Source organism: Nannospalax galili, unplaced genomic scaffold, assembly GCF_000622305.1.
Source record: "Nannospalax galili isolate Female #2095 unplaced genomic scaffold, S.galili_v1.0 scaffold10, whole genome shotgun sequence".
NCBI lineage: Eukaryota > Metazoa > Chordata > Mammalia > Rodentia > Spalacidae > Nannospalax > Nannospalax galili.
In genome coordinates, this window is record NW_008331140.1 from 2,252,634 (window position 1) to 2,272,144 (window position 19,511).

At 36.7% G+C, this 19,511-nt stretch overlaps 1 protein-coding gene across 1 annotated transcript in view; it reads right to left on the reverse strand.

Annotated features, from left to right (window-relative positions):
- LOC103725472 (synaptonemal complex protein 1-like) overlaps positions 1–19,511 on the reverse strand; it is a 65,415-nt gene that overhangs the window by 12,031 nt on the left and 33,873 nt on the right. The window contains 5 exon segments of the mRNA XM_008822782.1: positions 2,015–2,118; positions 10,114–10,175; positions 15,008–15,075; positions 18,454–18,638; positions 19,093–19,187. Coding sequence (XP_008821004.1) covers positions 2,015–2,118; positions 10,114–10,175; positions 15,008–15,075; positions 18,454–18,638; positions 19,093–19,187 — 514 coding nt within the window.

Genomic DNA, 19,511 nt, shown 5'->3' on the forward strand with positions numbered 1-19,511 from the left:
CAAGCGAAGTTATAGGTTCATACTGCTTCATCACATTATATTCCCTCAAACATATTAAAATTGTTTCCATATTAACTTTTTAATGTCACACAGTATATTGCTTTTTATATTCCCCACACTCTCATTCTCTCATACTTCTCTACAAAATCTGAAGCTTGTTATTTTCTTTACATAATTATTTTGCCTCTAATAGCCTCTTAGAAATTGTTTCAATCTTTCGAAAATTTGATTAGACTAATCTATGAAGCATTAATCATTTGTGATTAAAAAATAATCATTAGCATAATGTTTAACTTTGTGCACAACACTAAATTATTCTTACAAGGTTTCAAAGACTGCTGTGCTGAACATGGTGGGGATCGCCTTCAGTCCTAGAACTTGGGAGGCAGACGCAGGCAGATCTTTGTGAGATTGAAGCCAGTATAGTCTACATAGTGAGTACCTGCCAGGTCTGCTGGGGCTCCTGGGAGATCGTGTCTCAAAAAAGACCAACCAAACAAACAAACAAGGTCTCAAAGACTGAAAAAGTAATTATTGTTGTTATTGGCTACAGCCAGGACCAATTTTAAATGCAGTGCAGCATGTCGCTCCACTGACTGATTTGAGGACCATCTATTGCTTCCTTCTACTTAATAATACTGGGAACTCACAAGAGAATATAATATTTTTTTCTCAATAATGAAAAGATTTAAAAATAAATATATCAAGGGTAACATAAATTGATACTAAAGTATAAATAACCACTCCATCCGTAAATAAATTTTAGTTAAAACATGAATATTACACCTAATATTACAGCTACTCCTAAAACAAAACAAAGGACTGTTGAACAGAGTCCAGAAGCACGAGGTGGCAGCTACAATAAAAGGGAAAAACTATAGCCAAGGTTAGCCTAGTCTCATGATTTTGCCCTGGCTGACATCAAACTCATATCAGTCCTCTTGCATCATCCTCCCAAGTACTGGGACTACAGAATTTAGACATCATACTCAACTATTTACTTCTCTTTTTTTCTCTATACCTGAGAAGCAACCAACAGGGAATTATCAGGTTTACCAGAGACTAGAACATGAGTTTCATCCTTTTTACTTGATAAACCAGTAATTATTTTCAAACTAAACTTGGTAAACAGTGAAATCATTCAGTGAATATTTTATTTAGATAATATTAGGAATAAATTTACATGTTGATATTTTATCAATACAAACTTATGAAATAATGTAACCAAATAAGTTAATAACTCTGTATCTAGTGATTACACACTCATGGACTTACCCAACAATAGACTCGAACTACTTAGGAAAACTTCCTTAAGCAAGAGTAGCAGTGCATGCCTATTTTCTCAGCTCTTGGGAGGCAGAGGAATATGGATCTCTGTGAGACCAAGGCCAGTCTACATAGTGAATTCCAGGCCAGCTGGGGCTATAGGGAGACCCTGTCTCAAAAAAACAAGAAAAAGCCTTTCTTCCTTGCCATTATTTCCTGAATACAGTATAACAACTGCTTACGTAGACTTTACACATTGTATTTAGTAGTATAAGTAATCTAGAGATTGGGGGCTGGAGAGATGAGTTAAAATATGAGAGGTTATGCATAGGTTATATGCAAATACTATGCCAGGACTCAATCATCTACAGATTTTGGTGCCTTCATGGTCCCTGGAACCAACCACCATGAACACCAAGGAATAGCTGTATAGTCATTTGAAATGATTTAACTTTATTTATTCTTTTTATATAAGTAATACATACTTCCTTTATCAAGTTGCTAAATCATTTTTTTTTTTCTGACACAGGGTCTCACTCCATAGCCCAGCCCTTGAATGCATACTTTTCTTGCCTCAGCCTCTAGAGTTCTAGTATTACATGTGTGAACCACCATTACTAGCTTTCATTCTGTTCTTTAATTAGGAATAACATGCAATTTCAAATCTATTCATGTAAATATTGGACATAATTTACTAATATAGCATTACCACAAAGCTTAGTAATTAAACTGGATATGGAAAACATACTTCTCTTTTTCAAGCTCCTTTTTCAGATCTTCAACCTGCTTTGAATAACGCTGTTCACTTGTTGCAATGGCAATTAACTGTATTTCCAAATCATGCACCCTTTTCTGCAAAATAAATGTGTATATTTATGATAATATTTTACATTTTTTCATATAAAAGATATAGATATCCTAAGGATCAACACAGCTGAGAAAAATTTGACGGGACATTAAAAAAATAATTTACAGTGTTATGTAGCCCAGGCTGGTCTCAAATTCACTATGTAGCTGAGGTAGAAATGAATTCCTGATGCTCTATCCTCCACCAACTAAAGAACTGAGATATCTACAGTAAAACAATGGATTAGCTGTTGCCTTCATGTGATAGGTAATTGAAATAAGTCAGGTTAACAAAGGACAGACTCTATTCCAAGAAGAGAATTAACTAGAGGAGCACTGGAAATCACAAAGGAAGTGATAGGGCGGCTGAAAAGCACAGGGAAACAGAAGGACAAAGCGGCAAACAGAGATAGGCAACACACAGGAGGTTTAGGCAGTGAGAGAGGCAACAGAAGCCTCATTCAAAAGGTGAGCTAGGTGGTCCTAGAGAAAAGAAACTGCCAGTCCTTTACACAGGGTAAGTCCACAATGCTTGCCAAGCCTTGAATCCAGTTTTAAATTTGATAAACAGTGACTCCTAAATGATGAGCCAGTAGTGGAGAGGAGGTCCATTTTGTCACTCCTCTTGTCTCAAAAGTCTGTGACTTGGTGCCATCTTGAGAAGAGCCCACTGGTTAATACTAAGCAGCTCTGGGGGCCTGAAAACAAGGAATTATCACAACTCAGAGAGCCAGTCAATAACCTGCTCACAGCCCTGAGGTGGGAGGCAATCATGGAAGGCGAAAGGGCTAGATACAGACATTCTAAGTTCAAGCAGCTTAGAGGGTCAGGCAGCCGAGAACTCAGTAGTCAATAGCCACAATCTCCATGGTAAGAAACAGATTCCATCATTTGAGGATAGCTGTGAAGACTGGTAGGCCAAGTCTGAAGTTAGTGGATGGCTCAATCTTAGGAACCATTTATCTACTAAGTGATTCACTGCTATTAGGACTAAGGACTCTCAAGCTCCTGTTGAGATAACCAACTTACCCTTTAAATGAAGCTTCAGTTTCCCCAACTCTTCTATTTATCCTTGCAATTTCTACAGCCTGCCTGCCACACAGTATTTGATGCTGAGTGGCACATGAAAGCAATGAGATTGGTCTTTCAGCACAGATTTTTCCCATATTCTCCATTGTACCCAAGAGATATATCCCATTGCTTAGACATTAGCAACTAGTGTGTGCAAATTCATGAGCCTCAGGAAAGGTTAGAAATTTCCCTACTCCCAGCTGCAAACGAAATCTGTTCAACAGAAGTTCTTGTTATGCAAAGAAGGGAAATTCCTAAAGTGAGGGCAGTTCAGTGTTGTGCATCTGACCCCAAGCAGGTCCAGATTCAGCATTAACCTAAACATTAGAAAAGATAAGACACTCCAACATTTACTGACATACTACTCTATCTGAAAGACTCCAAAATTAGAAAATTCAAAAAGAATCCAATTGAACATTTTGTCTTTAGTTTTATATTTTACTTTAGAGTTGAAAATATTTGAAATTTATTTTTCTTATCAGATACACCTGGAGAGGTTTTTTTTTTTGTCCCTTGTGCTTCTCTTTTTTTTCTTTCTATTATGCTTTTAGCATTTATACTTTAAAAAAGTATTTTATTATGTAGTACCCCTGGACAAGAATCACAGTGAATGGGCACCCAACACCACCCATCATATAAAGCAGAAACCTCCCCTCTCTCCCTGCCCCTCCCTCTCTTTTCCCACCTCCACTGTTTTTGAAATCAAGGTCTCTTTATGTTGCCCAGGATGGCCTCAAACTTTCATCCTCCCATCTCTGTCTCCCAAGTGACTAGTGATTGCAGGTGCACACTGCCATGCCCAACCAAATGGTTTTTCACAACTTTGTTCCATTTTTTTCAATAGCAATTGCTGGAAGCTATATCTTTATATGACTTTGATATCTGCATGTCCACCCCTGAAAATGGTAAGCCCTTTCAACACAGCAAATATTCAAGGAAGTATAGCTTAAGATGCTAATATTTTATTATTTTATTTTATGTTATGCATTGCCTGTATGTATGTAAGTGTGCCCATGCCATGCAATGCCCCTGGAGTCAGTAGTGGTCGTTAGATCCCCTGAAACTGGAGTTATGAGCAGGTGTTAGCTGCCATGTGGGTGCTAGGATTTGAACCCACGTCCCCTGCAAGAGCAGGCAGTGCTATTACCTGTGGAGCCGTCTCTCCAGTCCTTCCCCCCGACTATTTTTAAAAGATTTTTTTTATTTTCTATTCCTCTTCTTAAATTTATCAAACTTTATTTCCACATTTTTCTTTATTGTACAATCAGATTTTAATTCTCTTTTTCTCTACAACTTCTTAATATTCTTCTTTTTCTTTTCTTTCTTTTATTTAACCATGCTCCTTCTGTATTTCCCCATCCTCTCTTCCCTTCCTTTATTTTATTTACCATTTTTATTGATACTTTTTAAAAATCTTTAACTCCATAACTTATTCTACATTACTTTTTCCATTTTATTTTTTATAGTAATGGGTGGTACAGTATTGACTTTAATCCATTTTAAGTGTATTTCTACACCTGATTTAACTTGGTACAGCAGCTGTTACAGCAGTCTGTTTCGCCCTTCTCTGAGTGGTATTGGGAACTGAAACCTCAAAAGGTTTTTCACTAGAGCATCCCCAAAGAAATTCAGAAGAGATATCCATATCAGTAGATGTACAAATCACAATACACAAACATAGAATCAAGAAAAATCAAAGCAATATAATACCTCCAAGAGATCATAATTGCCATATTACTGAATCCAAATGGCTGAAATGAGCTGATGAAATGGTTTAGCAGGTAGAGATATTTGTTATCACATCTGTTGACCTGCGTTTTATCTCTGGAACCCATACGGTAGGAGAGAGCCTACTCCTGTAAGTTGTCCTATGTCCTCATGACACAGGTGCACATACATGTATACACAAATACACAAAAAGTAGATATTATTTTAATTTTTAGTAGTGGAGGCACCAGAAAAAAATTCAAAAGCCCACTTGTAAATATGACCAGTTACAGGCTTCAAAGATGTCTCAGCTGTTAAGAGCACTAGCTGCTCTTACAGAGGACCTGGGTTTCATTCCCAGAACCCACACGGCAGCTAACAATCATCTGTTATTTCAGTTGCAAGGCATTTGAAACCCTCTTCTCACCTTCCTGGCCATTGCACGGGTGCACACACATGCATACATAAAATCAACTAAAAATAATAAATAAAATGTTTATATGCTCATATATCAAATAAAATAAAAACAACCAAAACAGCATGGAAATCAATTTGGGACCTGAACAATAACACAGATGAAAAAAAATCAAAAGCACAAATGTTAAATTTAACAAGGAAATTGTGATTTTTGAGGGAAAAAGAAACCAAAAATGCTAAAAATTAAAAACTCAGAAAATCAATGAAAAACACAGTGGAAAGTATCACCAACATTGATAAAAACAGGAAAAAATATGAGAAAAAAGACAGGGTTGAGGAAACACTATATTTGGACATCAAAAAAGAAAAAAAAAAGCATTACCACAACTTTCAACAAATCGAAGGGATAGCAATATGGCTTTGCAGGGAAAGGTACCTGCCACCAAGCCTTGATAGCCTGAGTTCAATACCTGGAATCTTCATGGTGGAGGGTGAGAACCAACTCCTATAAGTTGTCCTCAGACATCCTCACACTTGTTGAGACATGTATGTGCACACGCACGCTTATGTGCAAACACACAAAGTGTGATTTAAGAATGTTTTTTAGAAAGGCCTCTGAGACATGATCAAAAGACCGAACCTAAGATTAAAAATCTGTAAGTGACTGCCAGGAATGGTGGCACATACTTTAATCCCAGTACTAGGGAAACAGAAGCAGGCAGATCCCTGTGAGATTAAGGTCAGCTTGGTCTTCATACCAAATTCCAGGCTAGCTGGGTGTATGGGGAGACCCTGTCTCAAAACAAACAAACAAGCAAACATCCATGAGGTAATCTGAGATTCTAAAAATAAAAACACAAAAAAGAAAAAGGCATGGAAAACCTATCAATGATTACAATAAATAATTTCCAAGACTTAAAGGAAAAAGACAGATGTCTACGCACAAGAGACATTTAAAACCCAAAGCAGAAATAAATTAGGAAAGAACCTATTGACAAAATGTTATAGTTAAAATGCTAAGATTTAAGAAAAAAAGAAACAGTGAAAGCTTTAAGAGAAAAATGCCATCACTTATAAAGGCAAATCAATCAGAATAACACAAGAACACTTTTCAGAAGATATTGCAAAATGGAGGAAAATATGACATGATTGAATTCAACTCCTGAAAATAACTGCCAGTGAAGATTATATCCAACAAAATAATCTTTTAATATCATAGGAGAAATTAAAAAAAAAAAAACTTCCAAGACAAGCACAAACTAAAGCAATTCATGACCTCTGACCAGTACTGCAAAAGATACTTAAACATTACACAAAAGTAAAAAGGATTTTTTAATTTACTATTTTTATTTTATGTGTATGAGTGTATTGCCTGCATGTACATAAGTGCACCCATGTTGTGCAATGCACGCAGAAGATAGAAGAGGTCGTCAGATCCCCTGGAACTGGACTTAAAGGACAGTTGTTAGTTGTCATGTGGGTGCTGGGATTTGAACTCAGGTCTTCTGCAAGAACCACCAGTGTTCTTAACTGCTGAGCCATCTCTCCAGCCCCAGGAAACCGTTTTAATAACAAGGAAACAGGAAAGAATACATTTCATGAAAAAAGCAGACAAAGGAGACCTAGGAAAGAATTTCTTATGTTCAGCAGAGTAAACTTAGCACCCTCCTAATATAAATAGGGGAAAAGAACAAAATTACAGGAATCACCTTTGTCTTAATTCTCCAATTAAAAGACATGGATTACCTACTCCACCTCACCCCACAAATCCCCTGGTTCCTTTCAGGTCTCACTTCCCTGAGCTTCCAGGTAGACACCATTCCACCATATCTCATAGGCCACCTGGCTCCTTCAGTATCTCACTTCCCTATGCTGTCAAGTCACCAGGCTCCTCTGGGTCTTCCAACTCCACACTTCCAACTAGCGACACTTCATTCCAACCCAGAGACTATTCAGTCCCTCTGGGATCTTGCTTCCCTGTACTGCAAGGTAGGCCCCAATCTTCCCTACTGTGTAGGCCTCCTGATGCCATACCCAGTTTTCCTGGGATCTCACATTCTCAACCTACATTTGAGCTAGAGCTGACTCAAGGCAAGACATCCAGGTGTGGAGAATCACACCAGAAGGCAATGGAGATGAGGATCAGCAATGGGTGTGTGACCTTTGAACAGTGACCATTCGTGCAAACAGTAGCAGATTCTCAAAAATGAGGGATAGAGCCTACAGACCTCAATACCAGTCCCACAAAGGAAACATCTCAACCCTCTTACAACTTAGTCCTCTCCTGAACACTACACATGCCTCCATTGAAAGAAAGGTGATTTTTACAAACAAAACAAAACAAAAATTAATGAATTAATCACAAACTACTTCAGTTGTGCAAGTTTCAATGGAAAAACAAAATACAAAAACTACAACAAAATGCTTCCTCCCCAATTATTAATCCCATAGCAATGACCCTTAATGAGAATGCCCTGGAAGAACTCCCAGGCAAAGAATTTAAAAGAATTATTGCAACAATGTTCAAACAACTCAAAGAAGATTTAAAAATTCTTCTAGGGAACAAAACAAAGAGTTGAATAAAATGAGGCAATTAATCAAAGATATGAAAATAGAATTGCCTTCTGTGTGCATCACCTTCTGATGTACAAGGGAGCCTCACTGGTGAGAGCTGAGAAGTGCATTAGCCTTCTCTCTACCCCTTATTCCACTATGTTCCATGGGCCTTAGTTGTCAAGATTTGACTGCAGATGTATCACCTACCCATGTCAGCTCAATGAAACAAGGTTCCAAAGGGGAGGTAAAAAATAGGCAGCAGGCCAGGACAAGATTGAGACCTATTTGAGATTGATTGCTGCTCAGTGAGAGAGAGTTTGACTTACATACGACCACTGGATGGGCTGACTAGACTCCAGTGGACGCATTTACACTGAAGGACACTTGGGTATAAACACCTGAGTAAATAGGACTCAGCATGTATGGCAGAGTGAGTAGGGCTCAGTGGGGGGATAGGGAAAGCCATGGATGGAGAAGGGGTGTCTGGATTGAGTGGTAAATGTTGTATGAAATTTAAGAAGTGCAATTAAAAAAATAATAAAATAGGATTGCCAAAATGCTGGAAATGAAACTCAATAACGAAAATGAAAGACTCAGTGAAAAGTTTCACGAGTAGAATGGATCATGTGGAAAATAGTGTCAGTGCTGGAATACAGAGCAAAGGAATTTGTGTCAATCGGTAAAGGTAAACTTAAATCTGTATATGAACAGAACATGGGAGACCTTTGGGACACAGTGAAAATAACTAACCATTCATTATGGGCATAGAAGAAAGAGAACACCATACTGGAGGCATATAGAATATTTTTAATAAAATCATTCCCAACCCTAGAGACGAGATGCCCATCCAGATATAAGAGGTCTATAGAACACCAAACAGAACCAGAAAAGAAACTCCCCATGTGCTCTCTCATATGCAGAATATTGTTTGTATGTATGCAAATAAGAGGATATAAGCATGTGCACATACTATGATTCTAGACAGGAGACTATGAGCTGAGAATAACAGGTGTTGAGAAAAGGAACTGGGGGGGTGTTCTAAGGTCACATGTGACAGTAAGTGCTTTTAACGCTGAGCCATCTCTTCAGCACCCAAAATTAAATATTTTAAGGAAGGGTAGAAGTGATCCCTGTACAACATATGCATATATAGAAATGCCACGGTGAGGAGACTGGAGAGGTGGCTCAGCGGTTAAGAGCACTGGCTGCTTTTGCAGAGGTCTCAGGTTGGATTCCCATCAGCCACATGGTGGCTAATAACCATCCATAACTCCAGTTTCAGGGATTAGACACTTTCTTCTCACTTCCATAGGCATCGCATGATACAGATGCACTTACATGCATGCAGGCAATACACTCATACACACAAAATGAAAATAATAAATAAAATATTATTAAAGAAATCACAGTGAGACATATTAATCTGTATTAATTAATATATACTAATAGCTATAAGACAAACAGTAAAGGAGAAAATAGGGGCTGGAGAGATGGTTCAGTGGGTAGCAGCACTGACTGCTCTTACAGAGGATCTGGGTTTGATTTCCATCACCCACGTGATGGCTAACAACTGTCCATAAGTGCAGGTCCAGGAGATTCAATGTCTCTGTCCTCCGCAGTCTATGCTCAACACAGGTGCATTTATATACATGCAGGTAATAAACTTATACACAAAATGAAAATAAGATATTTTTAAAAAGAGAAAATAAATGCTGGGTAAAGGGAGAGGCATGGGAAGAATCAACAAAGATCATATGAAGCCCATGATGTCAAGGTAGTGGTCTAGCTCTGTGGTAAAACACAAACCTAGCATATGCAAGACCCTGGGTATTTCCAACACTGTCATAAATAAAACAAAGTTCTGTCATAGAACTTATAGCACCTATAAATTCACTAATCACTATTCTACCTAAACATTAAACATAGGTTCTAAATATATATTATGTATATCTTTTTCAAAATCAGATCTTTGTGGAATAACATTCAAAAGACTAAAACTTAGCTGTATAATATGTATATTTTATTTTAAATGTACTACCAGCATGTTTGAATAATATAAGGAACCTGACCAAGATTGTTACTAAAATCTATAAAATTGATAAAGATTGTAGTTTACTCAAAAGAAAACAAAGATTTTATATTTTAGCAAAAAAAATATAGTACGACTTTATAGTCTGAAAGCACAGGTCAGTAATTTCAATATTATTTTTTTAAATAATTGTTACATATTAATAAGAAATATATACTTACGAAGAGTTTTTTCAATTCTTCAATTTCCACTTTTTTGTCATTTTTAAGTTTGGTCATCTCTTCTAACATAAGCAAAAGAATATATGTGTGTTAATAGCTGGATTTAAAAGGAAAGAGAATAAATAAGAATAATGACATTTGCTAGGCATCAGGTTCCAATCTTAGTCTAAGAATTATTGGCAATTGATTACTGCTGGGAGAGGAAGAGCCTGTCTTAAATGGAGGGATTCTAGATAAAGGCTGACTAGAACCCAGTAGATGGACTTGCACTGAGGGTCATCTGGGAACACTAACTTGACAAGATAGGCCTTAACACAAGTGACAGAACATATGAATTCCAGGCTAGGGGGTTATTATGGGAGGGTGCCAATGGAGAAGGTGTATAAAGATGAATAAGATTAACATGTTCTGTATGAAATACACAAAAATTCAAAAAAATTATTAAAAAAATTAAAAAACTACAATGCTATTTGAAAGGGAAAAATCAGGAGATAGATTAATGAACAGAGGAAGCACTGAAGGAGTCCAAATCACCGAACACTACTATACCAATAGTAATGTTTCTAGGTTAGTTCCATAATCATGTGAGTTCGAAACTCATAAAACAAAATAAGCAGCTAATCTACATAAAATATATTAGGAGTGGGGTCAGTGTGGATTCTGACTTTCAACTGATCGCTACCTGAATCTGGTTTTGTCATCTTCACTACAAATTTTGAAGAACTGATCTTTTCTCAAGCTAATTCTGATCTTTGTACTTTGGATTTCAATATCCCCACCTCTTCTGAGGTTTCAGCTGCTCTAAAATATACCAAGTCTGTGTAAAGAAATCTTTAATTTTTCCTGTCCCACCTAACAACCCCTTTGAATAAAAAAAAAATAGCTGATTAACCTTACTGGCTTTTAAACTATTGCCCAATTTATCATTTTGTTTTTCTTATTCTTGCTAAACTATACATGTCTTTCATAACTCCACACAATATTAATGCCTATCTCATGATAGTGATAAAATTATGATCACAAAGATCAACAATAAGTATTTTGTGATGACATTTTCAGACTTATTCATTATGGAGCTTGGTAGTATCTGATATTATTAAGCACTGGCTACCATTTTCCTTTTGATTACCAAGACCTTGTACTATTTCCTGCTTGCTCTCTAACTCTAACTCCTTTTTTAAATCTTTTTTTAGTATACCCTTTCCTTCTTCCTACCCAAAATAATAGTACTTTACAATGTCTATCTTTAATTTCCATTAATTCAATGTTATGCTGATGAATTTTAAACTATTTTCAGCCCAACTCCCCCACCTTTTTCTTTAATTTCTAACAGACTCCTCTAATTTCCAGCTGTAACCTAAATTGTGTGAAAAAAAATTTTTTTTGCTCATTGTTAAAGGTTTTAATTACTGGAAATATAATAGAATTACTAAAAATTTCTCAGGGTTTAACTCATTTAAATAACCACTTGTGGGGCTGGAGAGATGGCTAACTGATTAAGAATTCTGGCTGCTCCTGTGGGTTCAATTCCCAGCACCTACATGGAGGCTAACAACCATCTGTAACTCCATTTCCAGGGGATCTGATGCCTTCTTCTGACCTCAGTAGTTATTGCATGTCATGGGTGCTCTTATACAGATGCAGGCAATACACTCATACACACACAATAAAATTAAAAAAAGTTGAAACAGAAAACAAAAGTAAATATATTGTTATCTATAATATGTTTCAGTCAGATACTTTGTCCCTGAAGTAGATTACCTAGAGCTCTAGGACATTTAAAATTTGGCAAATGAGGTTTTAAAAATAGCAAGGTACACATAGCTAAAATTCTAATTAGTGAGAGAAAGTAAAAAAAAAAAAAAATCCCCAAATTTTTGATTTTGAAGATTACCAAAAAAAAGAGAGAAAAGCTTTAAGAGTTGAAAAAGATGACGGATTAGTCCTGAGCTATCCACTGTGACTTCCTGAGAGAATAATAACACTTATAAACTGGAAAATAAGAAAGTTGTTCAGAGCTAAAGAAGACACACTATCGTCAGAAAAATGGAGCAGCACTGGATAACTAATTAGAAGTGAAGGACAAGATATAGCCAGGTACAGTAGTTATTATTGCAATCCCTGGGCTTGGGAAGTTGAGACAGGAGGACTGATGCAAGTTTGAGGCCAGCCTGGGCTACAACAATAAGTTCCAGGAAAGTCTGGGCTACTAAGTGAGACCTTGTCTCAAAATTTTTAAAAAAAAGTAAGGCAAAAATAAAAAGAAAGATAAAGATCCTGAAACATTTATGGTTTTGAGGACTATATTATTAACTCAAGAAGAAAATATCCTTTTGTAATTGTTAGTTCTGCACTCCCACACATATGGTTTTTAAAATTTCATCATCCTCTACATCTATCCAAATTTTCTCTATACCTTAAAAGTCTGCTCTTAATATCTACTTCTTCCATAGTCTTTCCTAACTCTTTGGCATCCTATTGGTATCAACATTAACATAGCTCTCTCAATAAGAAATCTGAACATTTACCTCAAATATAAAAGTATGTTAAGTACAAATATATATTTAAATTTTATGCAAAGCTATAATAGAAATGTTATGTATATTCAGAATATACATAACTGAAACAAAATAGAAGCTCATATTTTCTTTCCTTACTATAAGGCAATCCTTGCTTACCCCGTCATTCTGTACACCATTACTCTAATGGTTTTACATATTCAACCTTTCTCTCATAATAATTGAAGATTTCTCAAGATCAGAGAGTTTTACTTCATGTGTTCCCACAATACCTAAGACAATGCTGAAATGCACACATAATACTGCCTCACAAATCTCAAATTCTTTATTCAAACTTCTCAACAATACTCTGAGAAAATCACATGGAAAAAAAGAATTTACAGTATGATAAATATCAGTCACTTAATTTTAAAGGTAAACTGAATTGTTTCAGATAACCACTAAAGACGTTTCAAGGACTAAAATTATTCCTTAGTTACTATAGAACATTAATTTTTTAAAGAAAGTAGGTATAATGATTTTAAAATGGAGATTTATGTTCTGAAATTATTATTAAAATTAGATAAGGAATTTTTTTAGCTATAAAGTTTTATAATCATGACAATAAAAAGCAAAACTAAGAATAAAATTGTTTAATTTGGACAGTACAACTTTGAGTGATCAAGCATTTTTATAAGTAGGGCATTAAGTATTGCAAAAGGAAAATCATATAATTTAAGAGACATTTTCTGCAGTGGTGTAGCCACTGGTAAGGTGTTCAGGCTCTTGTAAACAAAGTCTTACCCACAGTTCTACAAATACACTTAATGAAACTCTAGTCACATACTCATGCACATGCATATGAAAGATATGAAAGTAGTTAGGAATAGGGAGAGGATTATAAGGAATGAGAGGGGCACAAGAAAGGGTAATGGGGGTGAATGAACAAAAACATTATGTATGTTTGTGAGAATGCCATGATGAAGCTCATTATTATGTACAATTAATATATGCCTACAAAAACTTTTTTTTTAAAAAAAGAATTTAACTGGGGCTAGAGAGATGGTTCAGTGGTTAAGAGGACTGACTGCTTTTGCAGAAGACCCAAGTTCGATTCCCAGTATCCACATGGTGGCTTACACCAGTACGTAACTCCAGTTTCAGGGGATTCAACACCCTCTTCTGATATCAGGCATTGCACAACACAGGTTCACTCAAAAACCTGCAGGCAGTGCACTCATACACACAAAATGAAAAGAATATTTTTTAAAAAATAAAGAATTTAACCAGCTTAACTACTTACTGTTAAACAAACACTTTAAAGACTATACCATATGACTTACAATTATTTTACTTGTACAAGTATTCAAGCTAATGAAATTACACAAAACTATGAAGATAATCTAGATAAATACTTATCAGTTTGGAAATTTTAGCCAATTAAAATAATTTTTATTGAAATAGGAAAAGATTTTTTCTTGGCATGTGTCTACATTTGCAGATATTCAGGCTAATAAACATGAAGCATACATTATGATAATTAGCTAGTTACATGGTCATAAATAAACAAAATTAGCCGGGTAGCCGGGCATGGTGGTGCACACCTTTAATCCTAGCACTTAGGAAGCAGAGGCAGGTAGATCTCTGTGAGATTGAGGCCAGACCGGTCTGCATATTGAGGTCTAGGCCAGCTGGGGCTACAGGGAGACCCTGTCTCAAAAAAAATGGAAATAAATTCATAAATTTATAGGACTTCTCTTTTGTTCTTGGACGTTTTTGTGTTGGTCAGAGCGACATAGAAAAAATCCATGTCTCAAAAATGCAAGTAAACAAGTAAATAAATCAGTCCAGACATAGGGGTACATACATGTATTCCCAACACTCAGAAGGTTGAGGCAAATAAATCGAGACATCATGACCAACCTGAGCTACAAAGCAATATCCTTTCTCAAAACCATTTTTTTTCAATTAAAATATAACACTTTTCACTAAGGATTATACCGGCTTTTGAATCCTAAACTAGAGTAAAAACATCTTGGGTTTGTAGACATCTATAAACTACAATAAAGAAATTAAACTGTGAAGCAGGAGAGATAGCTTAGGAGTTAAGAGCACTGGCTGATTTTGCAGAGGACCAGGTTCAATTCTCAGTACCCACATGGCAGCTAACAACTGTCTGTAACTCCAGTTCCAGTGGAATCTAGTGACTTCTTTTGACTTTTGCAGGCATTGCACAACACAGGTGCATTGACACACATACAGACAATACACTTACATAAAATGAAATAAATTTTTTAAGGAAATTAAACTGTTTTCTTAAAATTTAAATATTCTATAATTATGATTTATAATTAGCTAATATTGTAAAAGTATACATTTTATTCTCTAAATCTTACCCAGTTCACTTGATCTCTTCTGAAGCTCCATGGTAACTATTTTCAGTTGCCCTTTATTCTGTCCCAATCTTGAAAGGGATGTCATTTTAAAATACAAAATATTTTAGTCAGAATTGATGTAATAATTAAAATGTCACAAAGTATCAACTATGTATCTGTGCTGGATAGTTTTAGTGTTAACTTGACACACCTGGGTTGAGGGAACCTCAATTGGGGAATTTCCTGCATTGGACCTGTCTGGGGCCATGTCTGTTGGACATCTTCTTGAGTGTTGAGTGATGTGGGAGGGCCCAGCCCACTGTTGGTGGTGCCACCCCTGGCCACCTGGGCAACACAGGTGGGCCTGTGTTGCATAAGGAAGAAGGCTGAGCAGGGGCCAGGGAAGCAAGCCAGTAAGCAGTGTTCTTCCATGGCCTATGTTCAGCTCCAGCCTCCAGGTTCCTGCATCAAGTTCCTACCTTGGGCTCCCTGATGAACTGTGACCGAGAGATGTAAGACAAAATATACCCTTTCCTCTGCAAGTTAGTATTGGTCAGAGTGTTTTGTCACAGCAATGGAGAAACAAACTAGGACAGAAGTTTGTACCAGAGAGTAGGACACTTCTGTGACAGACCCGATGTTGGAGGATTGTGGAAGTGTTAGGAAATTTGGGCTGGAAAAGCCACTGAGTGGAATTTGAAACAGTTATACTGAAAGAGTGGTGGACAATGGGTGCCTGGATTGTGAAGCTTCAATGGAAAGCAGAGACTATCAGGGCTGTTTTTGCAATATTTTGAATTGAGAATCTGTGGATTCTGGTTGGCTGGGGCTGAAGAATCAGCTGTGATTAAGAAGAGACCAGAACCTGAAGTAAAACCTTTGCTTTTCTGGGACTATTGGTGCTGGTTAGCTGGGGCTGAAAAATCAGCTGTAAGTAACAAGAGACCAGCATCACAATGGTGAAATCTTCTGGGTAGTATTTCCTCAGGGTCAGGGCACAGAAGCTATTTTACCGAGGGGACTCAAGCCTCCATTTCAAGCTGGAAGCAGGACTTGGTAATGTGTAAGAGTCTCCTGCATGGATCTGGTGTGGAAAGTACAAAGGGGTCATAGAGAGCAGCTGAGGATTGGCACCCTGAGAGGGCAGGAAAGGCCAATGTGAAAGTGCAGCCTCAGTTGCAGTGAAGACCGCAGGAGTGAAGGGGTCATGGAAAGAATCCGAGGCATTGCACCCTAGAGGCTGTAGCTGGTCATTGGTGAGGGTACAGCCTCAGTTTCAGTGGAGACCCCAGGCTTTTGGAGATCCTGGGACCGTGGGATGGCCACCAAGGACAGCAGTAGGTATGGAATGGAACTGGCCTGGGTCTGTGAGATGAGCTGTGTGTGCTGTGGACAGCAGAGTCAGTGAAGTGGAGCTGCCAAAACCCTTTGGAGGACAGAAGATCATGAGCGAATCCCAGATGTCCAACCTTGAGCTACTTGGCTGGATTTAGGTTTTGTTTAGATGTGCTTGACTCTTCCTTTTGAAATAAAACAATACTTGTTTTGGATTTTACAGAATCCCACAGTTAAGAGACTTTTAAAAGAGACTATGGACTTTTAAGTGTTGGATATTTTAGGGATTGTGGGGCTTTTAAGGTTGTACTGTCTTATGTTGTGAGAATAACATCATGGGGGAAGGAACTGGAAAGGTTATGATTTAATAGTGGTGTGTTTGTATGGCAAGTTGAAAAAGGGCCAGGTGTTCTGGATAGCTTTAGTGTCATGTTGACACACCTGGGTTGAGGGAGCTCAGTTGTGAAATTGCCTCCACTGCACTGGCCTATGGTCATGCCTGTGGGGCATCTTCTTGACTGTTGAGTGATGTGGCAGGGTCCAGCCCACTGTGGGTGGTGCCACCACTGGGCAGGTGGGCCTGTGTTGCATAAGGAAGCATGGTCCAGGGAAGCAAGCCAGTAAGCAGTGTTCCTCCATGACCTGTGCTTCAGCTCCTGCCTTCAGGTTCCTCCTTCAAGTTCCTACCTTGGGCTCCCTGATGAACTGTGACCCCAGAGATGTAAGACAGAGTGTTTTGGTCACAGTAATGGAGAAACAAACTATAACAGTATCTTAACATGGATTCACTCAATTATTAATCAGTTGTTGAGTATTGTGTATAAGCATTTTAAAACAAGAGATTATGATAAATACATAATTGTGTAATATATCTACCTAAAACCTTAAGGCTTTATCTCTATTAGCTTAACAATTGATGGTAATCAAATTGATGATTAATGAGTATGTAATTACTATTATACCAAATTCTTCTTTTAAAGCAGTACAAACAAAATAACACTGTATCGTTTTATTGGCTTCTCTGATTTTTTTTCCTGAGCTAAAAAACTAAGGTAAGGGCAGGAAAGATTGCTCAGTGGTTAAGAACACTGCTTGTTCTTGCAGAGGACCTGGGTTTGGATGCCAGCAATCCCATGGAGGTTAACCACTGTCCATAACTCCAGTTCCAAGGGATCTAATACCCTTTTCTGGTCCCTGAAGGCATTGTAGGATGTGGGTACACTTACATACATTCAGGCAAAACACTCATACACATAAAACTCAAAATAAGTTTTAAAAAAACTAAGACAATTGATAAGCCAGTGAGATGACTCGTGAGGGTAGAGTTCTTGTTACCAAGCCTGACAACCTGAGTTCAATTCCCAGGAGAGAATCAGCTCCTGCAATTTGTCCTCTGACCTCCACACACAAGTACATGCAAGTACACACACACACACACACACACACACACACACACAAATGAATGAATGAATGAATGAATGAATATAATAATGAATTTTAAACCAACGAAATGAGAACAGGTGAATCTATGATAATTCACAATTTTAATATTTGAAAACTACCTTGATAGTTCAATCCAAAATATATGATTAGAGAAATTAGAAAACCTACTTCTCTTCCATCACTACATACAACAGTGGAGAGAAATCAGCAGACCCAGGGAGAAATCTATTCCTCTCCTTTGCCCTGCCAAACTTAACCACAGTGGTAAAAGGTCAAAAATAATTGACTAGGCTTCATCATACTTTTATATGAAAAAGGCATGAAGGGAAGAAAATGAGTCAGTTATTTATACTCAGATTTTAAACAAAATACTATTTAAGGTAAAAGTAAAGGAATAATTTATCCCATAGAAATATTTACTATGCCCCAAGATTGTTGTTAACTTTTAAAAGCTTATAGACCTAAGTAAAAGAAATTCTACAGCCTGAAAATTGTTCTTAGGAAGCCAACAATAATCTTCTGTATCAATTTAGTATGTCATGTCACTGCATCAGCACTTAAAAGTTTGTCTAGACTCCAGGGCAAAGCATTCATGGAAACTTTGAGAGAATACCTGCTTTGACATGGTACTGAATATCAAAAGTAAATTGGTTTAATTTACTTATTTATATAAATTAGAAGAATTTCACCTTTGATGTTCTCTTCTCAATAATTCCTCCAAGGTGGAGACAGTGGTTTTAAATTCAGAAATCACAAATGAATGAACAGCTTTAGCATTGTTAAATTCTTTCAGCTGGGTTTCTTTTTCTTCAAGGAGCTGATGAATCATTTCTGTTACTATCTGCAAATCTTCTTTTAAAGCCTTTTCAGTGATCTGAAATAAAGTGCAAAACAGAAACAATGATACAAAAGCCTAAAATTTTATAAAAATTTATGCAATCTGCTTCTGTAAATTTTCTTTCCTTCATGCCCTCCATACTTCCTCTTTCCTTGCATCCCTCTTAGGTATTCTAGAATAACTCACACTATCCTTATTTCAGGTCTCCATTCTCTATAGTACCAGTTCCTCCATGGAGTTTTCCTAGTCAGTTCATCCCACACAGTTCTCAGCTCTTATAATTGTTGTAACAATTCATTAGCCTACATCATTCTATTAATGCTTAAATGCTTTTATCCAATAAGTCTAAGTAAAGACATCTTTTTTAGAGTATGATTACTTCTTCTCTGTTTGAATTTCTGGGTCCTTATATATGTTTGTAGTATCCAATAAATATCTACTGATTGATTATGTAAGACATACTATAAACTAGTCAGTTTTTAAATCATACCATACTTATCAGTAACGATATTTTAGTATCTTCAAGTTCTGATACCAAATGATGCTTCCTTTCATTTAATTCTTTTAAATGTTCGTCTTGTAATTCTAAAAAAATAAAATTATAGGTAGAAATTACTTAATAGAAAACAAAAATCAAGTAAACTCACTGTTATAGCAATTATTCATTTTCCTTCAGTAGACAATAACCCAAAATGAGCAAGAATTATGCAATATACACACTATATTTAATCATGGCCAAGCTATGACTATCAAGACTGTTACTTTCTAAGAATTTAAAGGTGCATATTTTTAACCTTTTCAAATATTTACATTTGCAATTATAACAGAATGAAAACAGAATTCTAACTCAGATTTAACAGGATATTTTGTTTGTATATTACTGTCAAGCTGTCAGATGGCTTAAATATA